Source organism: Chelon labrosus (genome assembly GCF_963514085.1).
Source record: "Chelon labrosus genome assembly, chromosome: 19".
Lineage (NCBI taxonomy): Eukaryota > Metazoa > Chordata > Actinopteri > Mugiliformes > Mugilidae > Chelon > Chelon labrosus.
The window spans coordinates 9,791,890-9,816,406 of record NC_140352.1 but is presented as its reverse complement, the minus strand read 5'-3'; the positions used below and the strand labels follow the sequence as shown (position 1 = coordinate 9,816,406).

The 24,517-nt window shown below is 40.8% G+C and overlaps 2 protein-coding genes across 2 annotated transcripts in view; both read left to right on the top strand.

Moving 5' to 3' along the window:
- The window catches only part of LOC311504276 (alpha-2,8-sialyltransferase 8F-like), a 59,710-nt gene that overhangs the window by 8,813 nt on the left and 26,380 nt on the right, over window positions 1–24,517 (top strand). The window lies entirely within an intron of this gene.
- LOC311504145 (alpha-N-acetylgalactosaminide alpha-2,6-sialyltransferase 1-like) lies at window positions 12,052–23,572 on the top strand (the record flags this gene model as incomplete). The annotated part of the gene is made up of 8 exons (XM_084567142.1): window positions 12,052–12,390; window positions 12,640–12,802; window positions 15,290–15,452; window positions 20,745–20,883; window positions 20,958–21,061; window positions 21,517–21,600; window positions 22,956–23,055; window positions 23,369–23,572. Exons 1-8 carry the CDS (start codon window positions 12,160–12,162, stop codon window positions 23,570–23,572), a joined length of 1,188 nt encoding a protein of 395 aa, XP_084423268.1. The 5' UTR covers window positions 12,052–12,159.

The window sequence follows — 24,517 nt, the reverse complement described above, 5'->3', positions numbered from 1 at the left end:
TTGGTGGAGGGGGGATTATGGTCTGGGGTTGTTTTTCAGGAGCTGGGCTTGGCCCCTCAGTTCAAGTGAAAGGAACTCTGAATCCTTCAGCATACCAAGAGATTTTGGACAAAACAAGGAGATGGCCTCTTCCTGTTCCAACATGACTGAGCACCAGTACACAAAGCAAGGTCCATAAAGACATGGATGATAGAGTTTGGTGTGGAAGAACTTGACTGGCCTGCACAGAGTCCTGACCTCAACCTAATAGAACACCTTTGGGATGAATTAGAGTGAAGACGGCGAGCCAGGCTTTCTAGTCCAACATCAGTGTCTGACCTCACAAATGTACTTCTGGAAGAATGGTCAAAAATTTCCATAAACACACTCCTAAACCTTGTGGAAAGCCTTCCCAGAAGAGTTGAAGCTGTTATAGCTGCAAAGGGTGGGCCAACGTCATATTAAACCCTATGGATTAAGAATGGGATGTCACTTAAGTTCATATGCATGTAAAGGCAGATGAGTGAATACTTTTATAGTGTATGTAAGTACCAACATGTTTATCTAATCTCTGTGAAGGTTCTCAGGGGACTACAACGGGAAATAGACAGTGAAGAATATATGCCGTAACCTACGCACGTAGCCAACGTTGGTACAAGCCATTTATACTTGCGCTCTTGTCAGTCTGGCTTGCTCTGTAAAAACGCTACCCAAACACTAGTCGGCCCTGTGTCTTTTTTGCCAGTCAGGTTCATTTTTCTTTCTACTTCCTGCTTCACTTTCAACAATGGTGCCTGAAACTTTCCCCCAAAATTTTGCAGTAATTTCACCAAAGAGGAGTCAAACAAATGTATGTTTCTCCGAACCTCCTCAGTTAACCTTTCCTCGATGTGTTCCATCTTTATTGATTCAAAGCAATCAATTGTGGAGTTGGAGAAGCAGCTGGAAATACTGAAGTGGACTACTACCATACGGACCAATCACAGCTCTTGCGGTTTGCGTTGCAGACGTTTTCATTTCTGGGGAGGTGCACATCAGCTATGGTGCAGAGCCTGCGTATGCTCTGTGCTGTCGCTGTAGCTACGACGTCAAATTGACACAGAAGCCTAAACCGCCTATTACCTGTAGTTGGGGGAAACTGTTTGATCCTGTTTTCTTTCCTTAATGAGTGGTACTGTAACGAGCCATTGTCAGCCAGAGACCTCAGTCTCAAGATGTAAACAGGGTTGAAACGCCTTGGGGACGGGCATTGTATGATGGCACATTGAATCTCAGTCCACCTCCCTTGTTCAGAGAGGGGTTTTCCAATTTAACATATAGCTTATTTTAAACCATCTGCCTTCTCTGGTTAAAATGCGTACATTGCTGTCCTAAAAGGAGTGTCCTTTGGCCTTCACGTGTTTTCTTTTAATTTGCAGATATGATGCCTTTACTGAAGCTGATTCCAAAGTCAACAGAGCCTCTGTTTCTTCCAAAATCAGAAGGCGATGGCTGTGTGTGCTACACTGTGGTGGGTACAGCAGGAATCCTCAATGGCTCCAAAGTCGACTGATGGAAATTGTAATTATAATCTATCATGTATGTCAGTTTTTTTATTTTATTTAATCGTAATAAAATACCAACAGATATTCTCCAGTGGAAACAGTAAGCATCCCATTAGCTTCAAATTCCCCCACAACATTTGCATGCGATTAAAATCTGCCCATTTCTTTTCTTTGATCCGTGTCTTGATGGAGTTGTTTGTGTGGTCAGGATCAAATATGTTGTTGAAATGTTCTTCAACTTTCAGACAGCTGTCATAAGAACACGTAAAGTTTATTAGTTTGTCCAGCGCAAACAGAGATTATGGTTTTTTAGCTCAGAAGCACAAGCAGCATCAGTTCTGGATAACTAGGTGTGTGTGTGGCACAGTTGTGTTTGCTTAGAGTGAGTCAACAAAGGAGAAAGGATGTTTAAACATCCTTTATTCCGATGGTTTATGGGTTTGTGCATCTAATACTTCATTTTCTCTCTCACTTCCTTATTCTCCATGTCAAATAAAGGAAAAAATTAAACTGATAGAAGTGTGTACACTGAAAAAAGTGGTTTTGGAGAGAGGTAAATATAATATATGTAAATCGTATAACATTTACTTGATAATTGTAGTCAGCCAAGGAATTATAAAGTAATGGGTAAATTATACACATACTACGTATTTATTAACAGTAACAACTGTGTATAGAAAAATAGGGTAAAATATACCCAGAAGCTCTGAGTCCTGTGCTCCAAATTGCACATGCGTCAAACGGCGTGTTTGAGCGGGACACAGGAACTCTTCACCGCCATCTTCCTCTCGCTGCCGGCAGCCATTGAACTTCCGAAAACAAGGTAAGCTATTTGCATAAGCCTATTGGTTTGTATAATGGCGCAAATGTAAATGATATTTTATGAAATGATGAGATATTCCACTTCACTTGTATTCGGCGTTCGTCTGTGTTACGTGCCATTACTTGAACCGAAGGTTTGAACCTGTCGCTGGCGGCAGCATGGCTGTTTTACCGTCTGGACCTCGTTTATATACAGTCAAACAGTCTATATGGCCTGGACACATCGCTGGAGAAACACCACTGAGTTACTAACTCACTCAGTAGGCTACCCCTCTATTCCTCCTCCACACAAACAGACTCTGCGACATGCTGCATTACTCTACTGCTTTCACACATCAACATGTCATCAACATCTGAAATGCCTCACGTGTATTCTTTTCACCCGTTAGCTCCATTAGCACAGCTAGTCGGTCTCTGCAGGTCCTTTTATAAACAAAATGATCAGCCCTACTAATCACCTCCATGCTTGTGTACTGCTCACGTGTGAAACAATTGCTTTGTTGTGCACAAGGTTGAGCTCCTAACCAATTTAACAAACTACAGTTCAACATCAATCTGTAAAAAGGTTTAAAAATGTTTTTCAGGAATTCAGTCTTAGTGTATGTAAATCTCTGAGTTCCACTAACAGTCTTTTGACTAAATTGTATCTCCCTACAGTCACAGAGCATTGAGAAATAAAGGGATGTAGTTGTCTGCTGCCTCATTGACTGCGTTTACATGGTCTTTAGCATCCCGATTTTGAGGCTTATCCCGACTTTGAGCATATCCGGGATATGGTGTTTACATGGAACACAGAGAAACCCGGTTATTCATATCCCCGTATACATGATAAATACCAGTAACCCGTTTTCCGATCACTGCATCCTATCTGCGCATGCGTGTTTTACGTCTTTTTCAATGTTTTCCAACGCGACCTAACTTGTTCAACGGAGCGAGGTGGAAAACCAGCGTCACGTAGCTTTTCAGCAAAAGATTTGAATACATCAGCATTTCTGTGTTTTCTGCCATCTAAACACGTCGTTATGTTTAGTTCTTTCATTACTTTAAGGCAAAATTCTGTCTCTTCGTCGCTCCAAAAGTGAGAAGTTCTCGTTGCCGCCATGTTGTTTGTATATCTAGTGCGTCACTTGGCATCACTCGCGCCTGCGCAGACAGTGGGCAGCCGTCAGAAATCGGGATAAGGTGTATACATGCTCCAGTATCCCGGCTTCTATCGGAGTACTCCAGGTAGCAAAACCGGGTTTCTTGAAATCGGGAAATGGGCATATCCCAATTTCTGAATTCGGGATATGGTGTTTACATGGACAAACACAAAAACGGGATACTTCAAAAACCCGATCAAAACCGGGATACTAAAGACCATGTAAACATGGTCATTGAATACCTGGGTGAAAGACAAGAAGATCTTTTCCATGACCTGAATTCTGGTAGGCTATGTCATTGATAACAGGTGATTAAGCTGATTAACTCAGAAAGATCCTCATGTCTTCCTCTGCTCTGCTCTGAACTCCTCTCATTTCCTCTGCTCTCCCCTCGTCTTCTCTGCTCTACTCAGCTCTCCTCTGGTATCACCTCTTCTCCCCTTCCCCTTTCGTCTTCTGTCCACTCCCCTTTGCTCTTCTTTACTCTGCAAGATAAATTGAAATGCATTGGAACAGCATCCTAAATAATATATGTAAATTAAAAATGTGTAAAATTGTTTCTTTCTTTTTAACATGTAGGAATGTGAGGACCACACGGACAAAACAATGAAAGTGATTGTTATGCACGGTGTCATGGCCGAGGAGGATCCATCAGATGTGTGTATTGTGACTGAGGGAAACACAGTGATGGAAATATGTGGAAGCCAAATGAAAGCCTCCATTCTGTTGATGGGACTGATATATGATCTCAAGCTCGAATATCCAAAGCAGCTGAAGAACACGTATGAAGCTTTTCAAAAATGTTTTTTGGAGCTTGACGGGGGGAAGAAGGTCCACAGCTTTAAAGGTGACAGAGAATGAAAAAACGTTTTTACCTTGTCTTAGTTGAATAACGGTAGTCTGCCCGCATTCACGAACATACGAAAAGTGCTAGACATTCTGAACATCTCCGTTTCATAGAAATTCCTCCTTTAGAAATGTCAGCCAGAAAATGGCCCAATCTGAACAACGGATACATATTACGTAAAATGCATCTCACTGCCCCCCCACTCTCATTCAATTCCCTCCCCTTCAAAATAATTTGCATACATCCGCCCTCTCGCCTCCAACGGGAAGTACATTGCAGCAGTGCTTGCGGAGTTCAAGGCGAAATGGCGAGTCGCGTTCCGAGGTGTGCTCTTCCAGGCTGTGCAAGCGGTGTGCAAACTTTCCATTACATTCCCACCGAAAGAAATGCACGAGATGCGTGGCTGCTGTTCATTTATAATCGGATTCCAACTACATTCAACCACAGACTGCTACTTCGTTTGTGAACGGCAGTCTATGGCGAAAGATAAATTATTTTCTGGTCCCGATCGACTTGTGCCTTGGATTATACATATGTTGTTTTTCAGAATAAAAAATGATTTTACATGTCAAGAATGTCACAGTTTGTCGCAAGATAGTTAAGTAAAACGCTATGGAAAATACGTAATTAAACGAACTACAAGTCCCGCATGCTGGCGCGTACAGAACCGACCAAAACTCCCTTCGGTAAGTAGAGGGGCGGGACTTCGGCTCTCTATAGCGAAGTTTACATTCTTTTGAGTGGCAGCAAATGCAGCCAATCAGCGTCAAGTGCTTGCATTTCATAATGAGGTTGCCAGTTAAGCCCGAAGGGGCGCCAAATAGGTGCAAAACCACGCGTTTAAAATCCCCCACCCTAATATAGCTTTCTGAGAGAGGTTTTTAGGAAGCTTCTAAGGCATTACAGACCCAACCAAAATTTTGTTGTCTGCATGTCACATCACAGATCAAGGATAAATACCCCGTTCAATCATTCTATGTCACCTTTAAAAATAAGCTCATGCAATAGGCACACATTTCCCCTCTTCCCTTCAAGAGGATCTTTTGTCCGAACAGAGCTAGATGTAGATGTAAAAGAGTGTAATTTTTTTTCTTCTTTTCCCTCTGCTGTTCTGTAAATGTCGATAGTAACTTACTTGTTACTTTAGTTTATGTTATTAAACTGAGAAATTCAATATTTCATGGATTAAACATGTATAATCACCATCTGAAGGCTTTTTTTTTGGGGGGGGGGGATAAATCTTACCTTCTCTGAATAAGTAATGGTAATTAACTGATATTGATTAACTGATCAATCCAGTCAGATGTGAACTGGAGGTTTTCCTGGTCAACAGTACACCGTCATTTGGCTTTCCGCGGGCTGCTCATTCGTAATAGATGTTGGAATAAAGTGTTGGAGGGGTAATTAATCTTTTATGTTTTATTTACCCTATATTTATTGGCCTACTAGTAGGTAGGGGTGTTGGGTTCCACACCTAACACACCTGAGAGCAATCTCTAAACATATTTGATCAGGCCACAACCACAGCTCTGGTTGATCCCTGGCACAGAGAAAGGAAATCAGCATTGGTGAGATCAAGTGAAAACACGGATTTGACAAAAATTTTAATAAATTGTATACTCTAAACTAAATGTGGTAATGTGTGTTATTTAGTTGGCCTGTAAGTGGTGCGTGCACTCACCACCATAACTAAGGGGATTATTGGATGTGAGTGTGAATTTCACACTGCCTGTGTGTACGCCTTTGTCACATCACCTCCCTCTTCTCCTGCATCGCAGATGTTTTATAGTCTTGACAGACGGTCAGCCGTATCAGCTGTTCTCCTTTCCTGATTTGTGCCACACACGAAACTTGAAGGGTTGAAGTTCCAGATATCATCTGGTTACCCTGGTGTTTCAATCCTTCATTGTCTGAATCTAGGTCAGGGCTCTGTGGTCTGTCCCTTCCAAGGAGATAATACTGGAGACTGTCTGTTACGACCGGCCCGTTGGCCGCAACAAAACAGGAGTTGTACACTCACGTTAAGTATAACAAAGTAACATTTAGTAAATGTCAAATCAGATGGGATGTGGAAATCAGTATCAGTGGTGTAGGTGAATGTATGGGTGTATTGCTCAGTGTGTGGTGCATGTTGTTAGTGCGAAATAGGATAAATCAAACAAAAGAGTAGCACGATATACGAACCTAAAATAGCAGATGTTTTGTCGTGGGCACTAGCGGGGGTCATTTTCTTTTTCCATGTTGTTTTTCCGGCTAGTTAAACATTAGGGCTACTGCCATAGCTTCTGCTAGCTGACCATTGGCGTTTTTCTTTGCTGGGCTGGCAATTGCAGATATATCGTGCTTCAATCCAAAAAAGCATTTAAAAAAGGCAACTATGGAGTTTTTTGGGTTTTTTTTGAGAAGACGTTAAACTCACCCGAGTAGCTTCTTCAGTTCTAGGGGACTGGTGGGAAGTTTGAGGTTTAGTAACTTGCTTGTTTGAGTTATGTGTAATGGGGGAGGGAGAAGACGAGAAGTGGAATATAACATAGTATAGCACTGATGCCTCACAGCGAGAAGGTCCCGGGTTCGAATCCATGGGCCGACTGGGCCTTTCTGTGTGGAGTTTGCATGTTCTCCCCGGTTCTCTCTGGGTACTCCAGCTTCCTCCCACCGTCCAAATACATGCTGGTTAGATTGACTGGTGATTCTAAACTGGCTGTAGGTGTGCTTGTGAGTGTGAATGGTTGTCTGTCTCTCTGAGTTAGCCCTGCGATAGACTGGCAGCCTGTCCAGGGTGTACCCCACCTCTCTCGCCCGATGACAGCTGGGATAGCCTCCAGCAGACCCCGTGACACTTAACAGGAACAAGCGGTTACAGAAGATGAATGAATGAATGAATATAATGTAGTAGAAAAACAAAAAAAGTTATTGTTATAAGGGGAACACTTCTGTAGAAATTTGGGGGGGGGGGGGGGGTGTCTGATTGCAGTGGGGTAAAAGGACTTCTTCAGCCTTGAGGTACATTTCACACTCCTGTACCTCCGGCCTGAGGGTAGGAGTGTGAACAGTCCTGATGGCTGATGAGGGCTCCTCTCCTTCCTTATGTCTACTAACATCTCCTTGGTCTTGTCCGTGTTGAAGGTGAGGCTGTTGTCCTCCACACCATGCGACCAAACTGGCCACCTCCCTCCTGTAGGCTGCTTCATCCCCACCAGTGATGCGTCCAATCACTGCAGTGTCGTCCGCAAACTTCAGGATGGTGTTATCCTCGTGGGAGGTGACACAGTCGTGGGTGTAGAAACGTTATACTAATTTTGCACTTGTTGAGGCCCACCCTGGAATTGAAACATCAAATACATTACAAATACAGTCTTTTTTTTCCTTCCATTTTAAAAGGTCACTCAGCTACAGCAACACACCCAAACTCCCGTCACTAAACTCTAAAAAAAATAGTGACATCCATTTGCACATTACTTTAAAAACAAGAGGAAATAAAACACATTGTCAACTCAAATGTGTATTCTGTTTTATTGCTTATTTATTGCTTTTATTGATAGACTACATGCGATAACAAAGACAAGAGGGAGACTCGCTTCAGTGTTGGTGCAGATCACACGTGTGTGGCGTTTCTGTTGATTCATGCACCTTTACTCAGCGTACGGCAGAATCGCACGGTGGTGGCAAGAGATCCGGCTCGACACCCTTCATCCAGGGCCATCATTCACCATGTCAATGCTGCATGACAAATTCCAACCTTCAGAGGAACTTGGTGTGTGTGTCCATGTGAATGTGTGGGTGTATTTGTGTTCTAGTTCTGTGTTTCTGTTTATAATTGCACTAAGAGAGGCCTGCCAGTCAGAGTGTCCAGGAGTGAGTCACAGAGTATAGGGTGCAATCCAAGTGTATTCAGTTTGTGGGTGAGTTTATGCGGTAGGACTGTGTTGAAGGTGGAGCTGTAGTCAGTAAAGACCATCTTGATGTAGGAGTCTGTATTATCCAGGTCGGAGAAGGAAATATGGAGGGTAGCAGTGACGCTGTCCGAGGTGGATCTGTTGGGACGATAGGCACACTCCTGGGAGTCCACTGTGTCCAGTATGCTGCTCTGGATGTGGGTCAGTACCACTCTCTGGAAGCACTTCATGATGATTGGCGTAAGTGCTATTGGCCTGTAGTCATTCAGGCAGGTTGGTGGGCTCTTCTTGGGGAGGGGGACAATCGTTGTTGTCTTGAAGCACGAGGGTACGGTGTTCTGGCTGAGAGAGAGGTTGAAGATGGAGGTGAGAACATCCATCAGCTCATTGGCACATGCTCTGAGGGCTAATGTAGTGCTGATCCTGTAGTCTGTGAGATGCTGCAGATCCTGCCACATCCGTCCAGTCAGCAACAGAATAGAAGCTGTCCCATTTCTCTTTGAATTTCCTGACTTGTATGGTGGGTGCAATGCTGTTAACACAAGTGCTGATGTACCCAGTCACAAACTCAGCATAGTCCCGTAACAGTAGAGTACTCCAGTGTGGCTCTCAGTCTCCGCGGTCCAGAGTTTAACCTTTTTTGTGATGGGATTTGTTTGTTTGAGTCTTTGTCTGTAGGCTGGGTACATGAACAAAGAGATGTGGTCCAGGTGTCTGAAGTGGGGGTGGGGTGCAGCTCTGTATGCACCCCTATGTTACTGTACACATGATCCAATTTGTTTTTCTCGTGGGTGGGAATGTCCAGATGTTGGTAGTATTTGGGGAATACAGTTGGTGAATTAGATAGTAGGGGTGGCATTTCCTCACGCACACCTCCCCCTTTAGCCTTACTGGAGGTTGCAGTCCAGTCTCCTCGATGTAAGGAGTGTCTAACTGTTACGGTCTCCTTTTCTAAAACGCCTCACAAGACACATAACATATAACAGGAATACCAGACCACAATTGGAGGGTCAAGAAAGGTGTGTTCTATTTAAACTGAAAAGCAAGAGCAGGTGAGAAAAACCAAACTCAAAGAACTAAAAAGGACTGTAGTTGTCGGCCAAAAAGAACAAAAGGAGGAATTTGGAACAGGGCCAGCCCACATAGGACTGTAATGAAAATAAGGGACGGTCACCGCGGCTCCTATGGGCCATGAGCACCACGGCCCGACTCCTGCGGTGCAGGGCACCTGCTTTATTTTGTGCTGATGTTTTTAGTAAAGGGGTGATCAAGAAAGCAATTAGTCATACTTAAAGCCTGAAATGCTTTATTAACAATGAACTCATTCTCTTATAAAGTGCACTTAATTAAATCTTAAATGGAATCTGTACCAATGAACTTTTCAAATATGAACAAAATGTATTTATTTGTTTATTTACTGTTAATCTATTAGTATGATTTGTTTTTGTTTTTTTAAGTGGCCATATATAGTATTATAATATATATTGGCTCATACTACTGTATATTAAATAAATGATCATTCATTCGGCTCAACATCCTGCCACAAACAGAGCTCTAAATACTAAAATATGTTAACGGAGATCCTGACACAGAGACGTAGTAACACTGTACCAGCGTTACTACGTCTTTGTGTAAGACGTACCAGTTAGCAGACCAGTAAGCAGACAACGGGCTAAACCGATAAACCCACTGTTCCACAGTAGCACGCACGGCAAACAGAAAACATAATATAAATGACAACACCACTGCAGCTAAACACCAGTCTGTTAACATACATGCTAACATGCAGACACACTGAAAGTGACCATTAGCCAAATAACAGCAGTATGTTCAACATGGCATTAGCATGCTAACTTAGCCGCGTGGTTAACTCCGCTGATTGAGTTTGACACCACTGTCCTAAACAATCAATCAAACCACAATAGTCTGATAAAATGTGCTATGCCCATGCACTGACATTTTCCGGCAAAAGCACAACCAGATATGAAATCAATCATAACATAATATCACATACCGTATCAGTCTCAGGAAATGATTGGGGTATGAAGAACTTTGACACTGACGCTTGGGTCTTCTGTGTTCCACCGTGCGCCACTGAAAACACTCACAGACACATTATTTTACAGTTGGCCTTACTCATCTCCGCTGACGCTGTTCAGCCAAGGATGTGCCTCTTCCCACTCACGTCTGTATTTTTGCAAGCGTTTTCACTTTTGAGGACGTGGTGGACAATCGGGTGTAGTGGACATTTTTAAAAGGCGCGGGTTTTGTGAGCAGCGCCGTGTGTGGCGTCTGTCTACAGCCAGGTACAGACACACAGAGGAGCGGAGTCCGGGGAGGAGGGGAGGCTTTTGATCATTATAGGTTCAATAAGGGACGCAACATTTAATCGCCAAATAAGGGACGATTCCGTATTTTATGGGACGGATGGCAACCCTAGCCCCGTCAAAAACTTGTCCATCTCATCGCATGCACTGACACCCCTCCCCCTGCAATGTCTATGCGCTCCCCACTTTGGGAACCACTGGCATACAGTAATTACTAGGAAGCCGGAGTACCTGGAGAGAACCCAAGCAGACACAGGGGGAACAAACATGCAGACTCCACACAGAAAGGCCCCAATCAGCCCATGGAACCCGCAGAATAACTTCTGCACACGGATGTAATTTGGGGAGGGGGACATAGGGGACATGTCCCCTGCACTTTTTCAAAAGGCCGTTTGGTCCCCTGCACTTTTTACCGTCCAAAAACAATGTTATGCTATAGTAAACAGAGAAACGTCAAGCACTAGAACCAAGCGGAAAACGGCCGCTCAAGCTGAAGCCTGTTTCCCTTAGTTTAGACCCGCCCACAAGCTCCTCGATTGGCTCTGCCGTTTCTTGTGTGATTGGCCGTCCCCGCTGTCACTCCACCTTGATTGCACACCGGTCTGCTAGTCTGCGGTCAGGAGTCCTTGTTAACCTGCTACTGTAAGTTGGGCGTTTGTTCTGCCTGGGTCACGTCAGCTAGAAGGATTGTAATATCAGAGGTTTCATTTACATTAACGTTTGAATCGGTGTACATGTGAGAATGTGCGTGCCGACATTTTATTCAATTTCTCTCCACCTGTGATGCCAGCTTGACCTGCCCACCACTGGGTGGTGCTATGTAAATGAGGTCTGTTTACCATCTATTCCATAAATAAGTGTAAAATTGGTGGTACTGAGTTGGAGTGAAGTTGACTAACAAGGTGAAACACAGAATTGGGTGATAGTGTTTTGCTACATGCTTTACAGCCAGTCAAACCAAAAAAGGGAACATTAAACTTAAAAGTAGCAATAGAAAACTAGAAGAACTACTAGAAAACAGTGAACTGAAAGATTAGAGTTTTATTAAAAATATTTGTGCCCCTCCCCCACTTCTGAAATCAAAATTTCGTCCTTGCTTCTGCATAACATCCTTGTTGCTGTGTAATAAACCTGACACCTGCAAAGCTAGGTGTGTAATTGATGTAATTTTATTGACCTTTTTTGTTTCATGCCAAAAAACCCTGCCCAACTGCCCAAGTGAAGCGAGAAAGACACTCCTATCCAAACACTTGACTCTGGTTCATTCAACTAAAAAGCCTCCACTTCTCAGGGATGGCAGTCCAAGCCATCAGGGCCTTTTGTCTGTTAATTGTGATGTCACTTAGCATTAATTTTTTTATTCTATCATGGGAAGTTTCATTACAACACTTCAGGTAAGTTGTGCTTTTGCATTTCGCCCAGACATAGCACACAGAAAGGAAGCTATAACATTTATATATTTTGCAGAGAATAATAAATTATAAGATAATTCTGTACATTTCTTGTTGTACATTTATAAAATGTCTCTTATGTTACACTTTTGTTTGTTAAATTTTCAGCTGGAAAACTTTCTCGGGAAAATTCAGACACACAAATGGAAACATGTCACATGAAGATGACTTGACACTCTCTGGAAATAAAGGAAACTCGACTCCAGCCGTGTTAAACACAACACACCAGGCAAAAATAACAACTTCAACAAAACCAAACCCAGTGACAAATACAGCCACAGCTGAGACGCCAATGCCCATCCTCTCTAAGAAATCCTTCAACAAGCTTCCAAAGTGGGATTTTGAGGATGTTTATAACCAGGATGCCCCACCTAGACAGACAGTAAGCATGCTGAGACAAGATCGAACAGAATCTGTTTAAATGCATTAACTTAAAGTTTGTTAGTTGGCACGGCTGAAGATGGCTGGTGACTTTAGCGTCACCTGCATGCATTTATTGTTTGCAGTGGATGAATCAATTTATTTAAATGGTGACTGTCATTTCTCTAATTGTTTGACCACCTTCTTTTCCCTTCTCTATCATCTGACAATGTTTGGTTTATTTCATAATTTAAGATTTTATCATTTTTAGACTTGTGCCCAGTCTGTGCGAAACACAAAGGATGAGAGCTTCAAGAAGGCTTTTCTTCCCAACATGCGTTTGTTTCTACACAAAGACAACATCAACATGAGCGAATGGAACCGACTTTCACATTTTAACAATCCTTTTGGTTTTATGGAGTACAAGTATGAGGGTAGGTATTTATATATGTCTGTGCCAAGGCAGTATTTTATGTACAAAGCTGATGAGTAACAGCAATACTGGAATTTTTTTTGTTGAATTCATGTTCCTCTTTCTGGATATATATATATAACCCTGAAAGCCAAATGATAAATGTAAAAAATTGAGACCAATAAGTCTTCTATGTTCAGATCTTTTTTTTTTTTGCAAAATTCTGACAAAAAGATTAGAGATTATTCTCCCAGGACTTATTGATAGCCAATTGAACACATTCATTATGAGCCTAGATGGGTTTAAAATATACATGCCAGGAGAGAAGAACAGGACCCTGCTTTCCTGTCATAAGATCCAGAGAAAGCTTTCAACAGAGTGGCTAAGTCCTACCTGTTTGTAGTACTCAACCATTTTGAACTCTGTGAAAATCTTTGTAACTGGATGACACTTTTGTAAAAAGAACCATATGCTGAGATAATCACTATCAGCATTTTTCCTTTCAATTTTGGTGCATTTGTATAACTTAAATAACCCTTTATGTAGGTAAAGAGTCAACAGTTCTAGATCTTCAGTAATGCTACTGCCCAACCCCTGCCTGCATTATGCCCCGATCATCCGCATGTTTACATACAAAGGCAAAAGTAATCCTTTAGGTTCAATACCAACATGCCTGTTTAAACATTACAAATTTCTCATAGATATGCATACAGTTAGAAAGAACATAGTATTAAAAGGCAACATAAGTATCATAACCCTGATTTCTTGGTGTGGCCTTCTCCAGACCCTCTGGGCTATGGGTGTTACGCAGGTCACAGTTTTGAATCTTCATTAATCATCAGCAGGATGGCAAACACACAACTTTATCCCCCATTGAACACACACAGAGATACCGTCACATCCCTAACCTTGCCGCCCTGAACAAAGACAGGCAGGAACTAAGATTACTGTCTTTCTCTAATTAACTAAGGGGATCAAGTGTGAAATCACATCCAGTTGATATTTGGACTGACTGTTGCCCTGTGTCAGAGTATAGTGAGCAAACAACACTGCAACAAGCCGACATAGTTCTACTATCCATCCTATGTCATTATAACATGCAATATGCAAAATCATCATACTCATAAATAGATGACAGCAGTACACCTTTATCTTTACCGCACATTTCCTTTTTTTTTCTAAACTGGGCGCCAGATTATTTGATCACTTCATTTCTATGGTGTTAATTTGGCAGTGGAGAATCACTACATTACCCATCACTCAACAGTCAGGACTGAACCAATTCACCCTGATGGTGTAAACTGCTTTACATGTATTATGTACATGTATTAACTTCAAATCAGTTTGTTGTATACGAATATAGAACAAATATGTCAGAATTGATGACTGTAAAGTTCCCTGATTCCCTTGTTTTTTTCCTCAGTTTTTATGAAATTGTGTAATCCTCCTTGTCCATGGGTTAATATGCAAGTACTAACATATTTATCTAATCTCTGTGAAGGTTCTCAGTCACCCAGGCCATGGTATAGCCAGACAAAACAAGCTGAAATAAGGTTAACTGGACTTGTAGAGTTTGTTGATGTTTCATCCAAGTAACTTCTTTAGTACTATAAAAACTGGCGGGGAGTTTAAACAGGAACATCTGTGAGTGTTGCTCATCAGTAACTCACATGACTAGTGTCGACTGTACCCAAAAGAACAGTTTTTAACCCAAAATGAAATGTGCCGGAGCCAGAAACTACGACATGGTTTGGTCCCAACAGAAAAACAAGTACACAGCGGCGCCATCTTGGGTCAAAAGCAACACACAGAGAACTATATGTTTTGCAACTTGTTCAGAAGACCATTGAAACTATTTCAGTACCCTTAAGAGTGTATAACACAAATGTTGGTAATTATGTATGTTTTAAAACATCACCAACCTGTAAAACAGGAGAAAGAATGAGACAGGCGACCGTTTGCTTCTGTTCAGTGCAGCTTCGCTCAGTAGAATGAGGAAGTAAACAAAAGTCCATTCACAAGGAGTCCTAAAGGAGAAACAACTCGCCACACTGCCCCCTACTGGTAACACTGAATGGCTGTCTTTGCTTCTGCTCTCACCAAGAGGTAATAATTGACCATTTTGGCACTTTTTAACACATTTCTCTCACAGAAATAATATTTTCAGAATAAAACAAACAAAATGACATAAAATGTGACCTTACATTTCATGGGCGTCACACAGGGTCTGCGTATGCTCTGTGCTGCTAGCTGCAACGTCAAATTGACGCAGAAGCCTAACCCGCCTATTACCTGTAGTTGGGGGAAACTGTCTGATCCCGTTTTCTTCTTGGGGATGGGCGCAATGATGGCACATTTCATATCAGTCCACCTCCCTTGTTCAGAGAGGGGTTTTCCAATTTAACATGTAGCTTATTTTAAACCATCTGCCTTCTCTTGTTAAAATGCGTACATTGCTGTCCTAAAAGGAGTGTCCTTTGGCCTTCACGTGTTTTCTTTTAATTTGCAGATGTGATGCCTTCACTGAAGCTGATTCCAAAGCCAACAGAGCCTCTGCTCCTTCCAAAACCAGGAGGTGATGGCTGTGTGCGCTGCGCTGTGGTGGGTACGGCAGGAATCCTCAATGGCTCCAAAGTTGGCGCAGAGATCGACTCTCATGATTATGTTTTTAGGTAAGAAAGAAGGCGGGAAGAAAATCAGTTTTTTTTTTTTTTTTTGTTAATCCCCACCGAGTGTGCTGTGTCTTGATGGAGTTGTTTGTGTGGTCAGGATCAAATATGGTATTGAAATGTTCTTCAACTTTCAGACAGCTGTCGAACATGTAAAGTTTATTACTTTATCCAGAGCAAACAGAGATTGTGGTTTGCTGCCTCAGAAGCACAAGCAGCATCAGTCCTGGATGACGAGGTGTGTGTGTGGCACAGCTGAGTTTGCTTAGAGCAGGGGTGCCAAACTGATCCGTGAAAGGGCCGCTGTGGCTGCAGGTTTTCATTCCCACCATGCAGCACCCATGCAGTGGGTGTGGCTGGCAAGTTTTTGTTCCAATCAAGCAAGAGGACTCCTGAAATGACTGCGTGAAGGCAGTTCAGTTGATTGATTGAGCCAAGTCAGGTGTGCTGCTGCATGGTTGGAATGAAAACCTGCAGCCACAGCGGCCCTTTCACGGATCAGTTTGACACCTGTGGCTTAGAGTGAGTCAACAAAGGAGAAATTCTGGGATGTTTAAACATCCTTAATTCTGATGGTTTTATGGGTTTGTACTTCATTTTCTCTCTTCCTTATTCTCCGTGTCAAATAAAGGAAAAAATTAAATCGATAGAAGTGGTGTAGGCTACTTCTATTCTAAATCTGAGCGATCTCCATCAGAATGCCAATGCAGCACTTTGACTCTTGAAGTACTTGCAGCATGGTCCACCAATTCATTTTACCCCAGGGCTCAATAGTGTGAAGCATGTCAAGCCAAGGAGTTGTTTTTTGTGGAGATGCTGTTTTTGTTGTTATTTCTAGTAGTAGTAATAATAATTATTTATTTAGGTTCACAAAGCCTTTTTTGAGCATCAAACCAGGAAAAAAAGCACTCTTGAAACAAAATAAGTTCAAAACCACTGTTTTCAGGATCTAAATTCAAATGTGCGGACCATGTTCTGGACCAGTGACAGACAACCACCAATAACATCAATAACAACAAATTCTTGTATTATTTTAATGTCTTTGTTTACTATTTAAAGTTTAGTACGGCCTTTTCCGCTGTTTCTGTTTTAAGCAAGTAATAAGAAAGCTGTCTTAGCATTGGTGTGGTTCGCTCAAAAATAAAACAAACCGATCAATCCAGTCAGATGTGAACTGGAGGTTTTCCTGGTCGATAATACACCGACATTTGGCATTCATTATAGATCTCACAGATTAAACTATTTAGGTAGAATAGTACCCGATAGTAACTGCACCGTTACCATTAAAACTGTTCTTGTTTTTAAAGCAGATGTAAAAATGTAAAAATACAATGTATAAAAGTAATCTTTATCTTTAATTTTTGGAGCCTGTGAGCTCTATTGAGTTACTTTTTTCTTAGGCTATTAAACTGGTGTTTAAACTGTTCATAAGGGAAAGCTTTATAAGTAGAAACAATTCTGTTTAAATTTAAACAGTTTAAAATCAACAAAACACTAACCCATAAGTCAATACTTAACTCTGCAGGCTCCATAATGGACCGAGATAAAATGTTTTCCAGTGGGAAAGAAAAAGGGATCAACCCTGTTGGTAGCATTTGTTAGGCATTAGATGTATCCCATTATGGCATAATTTGATGCCAAAATAAACGGATGTATGAAGTTAATTAATTAATCAATCAGTTATTACACATTTGAGTATGTGTGCACTATCCTCTATGAAAATCTAATATTACTGGATTAATATATAAAATTTTGCTATTTTTATTGTGGTCGCCAATTTCATATAGAATGTAGTATTAGTGGAGCTCATCTCTGACCTAAACTTTCCCCTTCGTCATTTTCATCCATTATTAATAGAGGTATGTTGTACTTGTGCTCTGTGCTGTTGTTTTGTGACCTGTTGGGGAGTTTGTTTGTTACACTTAGAACCCAGTTATATCCTCATAAATCTATTCAAGGTTTCTTTCTATAGTTTATAAAAAAAAAAAATGTTATAGATTACTGTTGGTCAGTTGTATGTACTCAAAGGTCTGCCTACCTGTGTGCTGTTTCAAAGTCCAATCCATTGTAAAGGAAAACAAACTGTTGGAGGAGTAATTCATCTTTTATGTTTTATTTACCCTCATGTTAAGGTGTCTAACATCACAGCAGAAATAAACCTGTTTATAGCTTGATACAAAAACATTTTTGTTTGAGGCTGAACACCTTTTCAGAAGGTGGCAACAAATGCGTGTAAACATGAATATCTACATGCAATGCAACTGCAACCCATCAAATAGTGAGATTTTCAGTCTGTTGCAAAGGGGTGGACCAACAGAACAACAACATTCATAATGCTACTAAAATTCAAAGGATGGTAACTAAGACCTGAACCATGAGAAATTGAAAGGGAACAAAAACACAATGTATACATGGATTTCTTGGCAACGTCACAAGTGTTTGCGCGCGCAGACAGGGGGCAGAAAGACGTCTTTTCAGAGAATGTTGATAACGGAGGAGGACTGAATCTTTGCGTGTTTCGTTTAGTAGTAGTAGTAGTACAGTCAAAATGCCAAGGAGTTGTTGTGTGGTTGGCTGCGCTAAAAGAGCCAGTGATGAGTGCCAGATGTTTAATATTCCTAGGGGGAATCATACTTTTGCAAAAAACCGGAGGAGGTTATGGCTTCAGGCCATAAAAAGGGCAGATTGGGGTCCAGATGGTTCTCTATCTATGAGTTTAAGTTAGCACTGCATGCTCGTCCATGTTCACGTTCATTCATGTTAAAGTTTAACAAAGTTGTAAACAAAAGACGTTGCGTTCAGTAAATCTGTTCGTAGCAGGCTAGCAGCTAGCGCTAGCTAACTGATATCACGTTTGCGAGTGCTAATGTTGTTATAGCATGCCGGTTGGATCATTACTTCGGAGATATCCCCTTTCAACTTAACAACAGGTTGTATTTTAATACTTAAAACACGAAATACGTAAACATTAGCCAACATATCTTAGCAAGTAGCCTGCACGTCAACATATCTTAGCATAGCCTGCACGTCAAATGACAAAGAGCTCGAAATCTACAAAAAGGTAAATTCAGCTAAATGTTCAAGATATGTGAGCAAGCCAGGTAAGCTCTGTGACTAAAGAAAAACGAAGGGTTCTTAACTTTAATTTAAAAGTAAAATCGGGTTGTCCGATTGATGCCGCTGTTAAAATTGGCTACGTTTTACATTACCCGCCTAACATGATAATTATAGCCATACAGTAACATTGCAAAATTAAAGATGGACAAACAGATCCAACTAAAATCACGTTTTATTGAGTCTGCAGTTGTGCATTTATATACAAACAAAACAAAAAAGCTTCAATACTTCAATACTTAAGATTGTTGTCGTAGGGGACCAATAAGTCAGTCAGGCTTTCTGCCCCCTGGATGCGCGCGCACCCAGTAATGTTTGTAAACAGGAAACCCGTCTATATATACAGCATTATACATACAGTTGAAACCTGATGTTTACATATACTGTGTTAAAAGACACATAAACCTTTTTTCCTCACTGTCTGAAGTTAAATCAGACTAAATCTATCCTGTTTTAGGTCAGATTTGTATTTGTTAAATGCCACAATAATGAGAGACAGAATTTCTTAGAGAATTTTTTATTACTGTCTTTTAAGTCAGAAGTTTACAACATTTTCTTAGTATTTGGTAGCATTGTCTTTAAACTGTATGACTTGGGTCAAACGCTTTGGGTATCCTTCCACAAGCTTCTCGCAATAGTCTGCTGGAATTCTGGTCCATTCCTCCTGACAGAACTTGTGTAACTGAGTCAGGGCCTTTTCAGATCTGCCCACAAATTTTCTGTGGGATTGGGACTTTGTGATGGCCACTCCAAAACATTGATTTTGTTGTCCTTGAGCAACTTTTTAACTACTTTGGCAGTATGCTTAGGATCATTGTCCATTTGGAAGACCCATTTGCGCCCAAGCTTTAACTTCCTGGCTGATGTCATGAGATGTTAATGTTCTTTCCTCATGATGCCGTCTATTTTATGAAGTGCACCAGTTCCTCCTGCGGCAAAACAGCCGCACAACATGATGCTACCACCCTCATACTTCACAGTTGGGATGGTGTTCTCAGGCTTACAAGCTTCCCCCTTTTTCCTCCAAATGTAACAATGGTCATTATGGCCATTATGGTTCCACTTTAGTTTCATCAGATCACAGGACATGTCTCCAAAAATTAAGGTCTTTGTCCATGTGTGTATTTGCAAACTGTAACCTGGCTTTTTTATGTTGCTTTTGGAGTAATGGCTTCTTCCTCGCTGAGTGGCCTTTCAGCCCATGTCGGTACAGGACTCATTTCACTGTGGAGAATGACATTCTCTTAGCAGCTTCAGCCATCATCTTGACAAGGTCTTTAGCTTTTGTTCTGGGGTTGATTCACACGTTTTGGACCAAAACACGTTAATCTCAGGGACATAGAACCCGTCTCCTTCCTGAGCGGTATGATGGCTGGACATTCCCATGGTGTCTATACTTGTGTAAAATTGTTTGAACAGATGAACGTGGCACCTTCAAGCATCTGGAAATTGTACCCAAGGATAAACCAGACTTGCAGAGCTCCACAATTCTCTTCCTGATATCTTGGCTGATTTCTTTTGATTTTCCCATGATGTCAAACAAGGAAGCAGTGTGTTTGAGGTGTAGCCTTAGAATACATCCACAGGTGTAACTCCAATTAACTCAAACGTTGTCTGTTAAGAAGCTTCCAAAGCCATGACATCATCATCAGGGCTTTCCTTCATTGTTTAAAGACAAAATAAACTTTGTGTATGTAACCTTCTGACTTAAAAATAAAAAATTCTCTAAGAAATTCTCTCTCATTATTGTGGCATTCAGCAAATAGAAATAATTTTAGTAAACCTAACTAACCTAAAACAGGAGTTTAGTCTGATATAACTTCAGACAGTGAGGAAAAAATGTTTACTTTTAACGTGTATGTAAAGATCTGGTTTCAACTGTATGTACTGAAATGAAGACATGGCAGCATGCTTAGTTGCTTTATATAGGAAAACAATAAGCTTAATATCAGGATACAGAAAAACAATGTTATTTATTGGTTTGCTCTAGCCTATAGTGTGGCTTTATTGTCAGCATAATTTCTTCTGGACAGTGAAGGCCACGGCCTTCCAAAATATATAAAGAGGGATAGTAGTGCTTACTCAGAAATCAGTACACTTGAGCATTATGTAAATGAAGCAAATGAAAATGCAACCAATCAACATCTGAAAGGCCTCTTGTTTTGAACTTTTGTGTGGCAGGATGAATGGTGCCGTGACCCAGGGTTATGAGGAAGACGTAGGAAACAGAACATCTGTGTACGTTCACACGGCCTTCTCCATCGCCTCATCGCCATATTTCTTCAAGAAGTACGGCTACACGTCTGCTCCTCATGATGAGGTACTGAAACACTTAAACAATGTAATGTTGTTTTTACTCACAATAAAGATAACGTCTGTCTTCCTATTCGGCAGGGGATAAAGTACGTCATGATTCCTGAAGGACTGAGGGACTTCCAGTGGCTGGAGGGTCTTCTGAAAGGAGAAAGAGTCCGTGCTGGCTCGTACCACAAAACGCTGTAAATATAATTTTTACAAGGATAACTTATTGTATGCATTGTTCATTTAAAAAGAAAAAAATCTTTAATTGACATTGAAAGTATATTGTATCACTGAATTTCAAAACAGATATACAAAATTGAAATACATGTATGACTAAGCAGATGTACAATTTGAAAATACACTTTTGTTCTCCAAGCCATGTTGGTCATTGTTACTGTGATGTCCATCAAAGTCAATAGTGCCATTCAATCAATTTTCAGTTCAAATTCTTTGTCCTTGTGCTCTGATACGGCAGATGTTCGCCCATATGTCAACAACTACCAACAATCTTGACAGTAAATCAACTGAAGAACAATGTGCAACCTGGGACGTGTTCCCAGTCCTGCCTCAAAATTGTACAGACTTATATGAACATCTTTGATCAGCTTGTTCCTTCATTTTCAACTGTTGCTTTCCTATTTTAACCCTCCAGGCCAAGGACGTACTACTCAGGGCAGTACAACGAGAGCCGCTTCTACGTTCTGCACCAAGACTTCCTCCGATACGTACGCAGCAGGTCAGCCTCCTGTCAAACACCCATCCAAACTTTCTGTGGTTTAAACCGTTTCTTGTAACTTTTCTTGTAATAACTTGTCATTACTCCACCTTTTCAGCATGTTACGGTTATGTAGCAGTAAAACCTAAACGTATGGAACAAAAGAAAGAAACAAAGCTAATTTAATAAAAACTTACGAAACAAGAAAAAAGGCGCTGCAGGGATGGCAGGATAATCTGAACACACAAATCCACAAAAAACAGATAAAGACCAAAACCAAGACAAGACCTGAGCAACATGAGGAAGCATGAGTGTATGACAAACAGGGTAACATCTCAGAAAAAAACTCAATGACGATTTGACAGCGGAAAAGGGGTAACATAGCAAACGACATGACAAAAGCATAGACAGGGTTATATATGCACTCGCACACAAGGGATGATGCTGTAACTAGAGACAGGTGAAACCAGAGCACAGTATTAATTAAACAAAAATGCAAGTGAGTCTGACAGAAGTGTTGACGGGTCATCGATAACGCAGCTCTGCGTGCCTCCACTCTCGGACTGTTCTGCACACTCTGGCTCCAAAGTCACAAGATTGTGCTGCCCGTATCCCTGGGAAAATAGCGTCAGCTTGGCCAATGCAAGGAAGTGGGGATGCTTAGTCCATATTTATATACAGTCTCTGGAACAGTGAGACAGGAAGTGAAACCTAAATTCAACAAGAAAACTGATTACAAAATAAAACAGGAAACACCAGAAAAACAAACAAGGTTACTCAAAACTATATATATATATATAGATAGATAGATAGATAGATAGATAGATAGATAGATAGATATAATTTTTGAGGTCAGGTCTTCTAAAGAGTATTTTACAAACTCAACAAACTGCTTTTACATGAATACATGAATCATAGTAATATAGTGACATACACACAGTAGTAGTTTAAAAATACATTCTCCTGGGCTAATATTTAAATGATACTTAAATCCAGGACTTAATATAATTTTATAAAACGTAAGAAGATTATTGGTTTAGATTTAATCCTGCCAAGCTGTCTATTGATTAGAAGAATATACGATTTTGAAAATTACTACAAAGCTTCAGTTTACTTGTCAGTTTTGTAGTTGTAGATATATAAAAGATATATACTTACTCTAATGTGCAAAAAGCATTTAAAAAAGGCAACTGGACTTTTTTATTTTTTTGAGAAGACGTTTTGCTACTCCCTACAAGTCCCTACAACTCTACAAGTCCAGTTGCCTTTTTTAAATGCTTTTTGGATATACCATGACCTGGATGACTGAGAACCTTCACAGACATCTAACTCTAATCTATATGTATGTTGATTTGATGTGTTTTCATTACCGACAGGTTCTTATTGTCACCTAATCTGAATGCTTCATTCTGGTCGATGGTCAGACCAACCAATGGGGCTTTCACTCTCTTCCTGGCTCTACATACCTGCGACACAGTAAGTTAAAGTAGTAAACATAGATACTGATGAAGACCAAGCCAGCTTTTGGTATGAGTGCATTTTATTTATTTTTTTAGCCAAGTGTCCATTTCGGGAGTTGCCCTCAACTGCAATATTTTGGTCTGTTAGCCCCAACATCGGAAATCCTATTCAAAGTAAATTGGAGCAAATCCACATGTCAAGGGTTTTCATTGGTTTAATTGGTTTAATCCATGTTTTACAAGGAAAAAACACCTGCTCATTATTACGACCAAAAGAAGTCTAAACCTTCACCTGTCCTCCATGTTTTCTTTCTCTCTCTCATCCTCAGGTGAATGCATATGGATTCATGACGGAAGACTACAGCAAATACTCTAACTACTATTTTGAGAAGCAGATTAGAACCAAGGTCATTTTCTACAGCAACCATGACTACATTATGGAGAAGAATTTGTGGAAAAATCTTCACAACAGGAAAATACTTAAGCTATATCAGAAAACTGAATCAGTGACAGAAAAGCCAGAGCAACACTAATACATCGAGAATTTAACATGTGTTAAAGCATATCCTTGGTAATATATACGATAGTAACCCCTTGTTTAAAGCAGTTTATTTTGTTTGGTTTTTGTTTCCAAATTTTTATAATCCAGAATCTGAATGAACAGGAAACATACACAGTTCAGGCATATCATTATGACCACCTGCCTAATATTGTGTAGGTCTCCCTTGTGCCTCCAAAACAGAGTGTCCTGTGGTGTCTGGCAACAGAATGTTGATAGTGGGGGCCTTTAGGTCCTATTGGTTGAGGTGAGGGACCTCTGTGGATCATCCGACAAAGACTTGATTAGGTTGAAAAACACCTTGTGCTGTTTTTCATGTGGGCAACCCCACTCTGCTACGGGGTGGGGGTGCCTGGTCTGGTCTAGGTGGGTGGTACATGTCTAAGTAACATCCACACCATTGCCAGGTTCAAACGTTTCCCAGCAGAACATTATACTGTCACAAGATGGCCAATGTTATTTACTTCTCCTCTCAGTGGTCATTATGTTATGCCTGATTGGTGTATAATATTGAGTTTTAGTTCGTAATTTTTATCCAGATAAGCTTATATACACAAAAAATTTAAGTTCTGTTTATTGTTTAATTGTATTTTTCTCTTTATCAACACTTTATGATTTCTGGTAGTGTGGTTATAAAAGTCCTATTTAGTGTCACGAATGTACTTTGTAGTTTCTTTGCAAAGGTTTTAATATTAAATGACACTTACGCATCTCTGGTGGAACCATGTCAGCCTATTGCTATGTTGCTTGCTCGTTTGCTCTTACAAAGGGTGACAGTTTCTGTTGTCAGTCACATTAGCAGCTAAAACTGGATATAATTTTACTTGTTCTATAATGATGTTACTGTTACAACCCAACACAATGTTTATTTTTCAATTTATGATATGACACCAACATGAATGTATTCCATGCTGTTGAT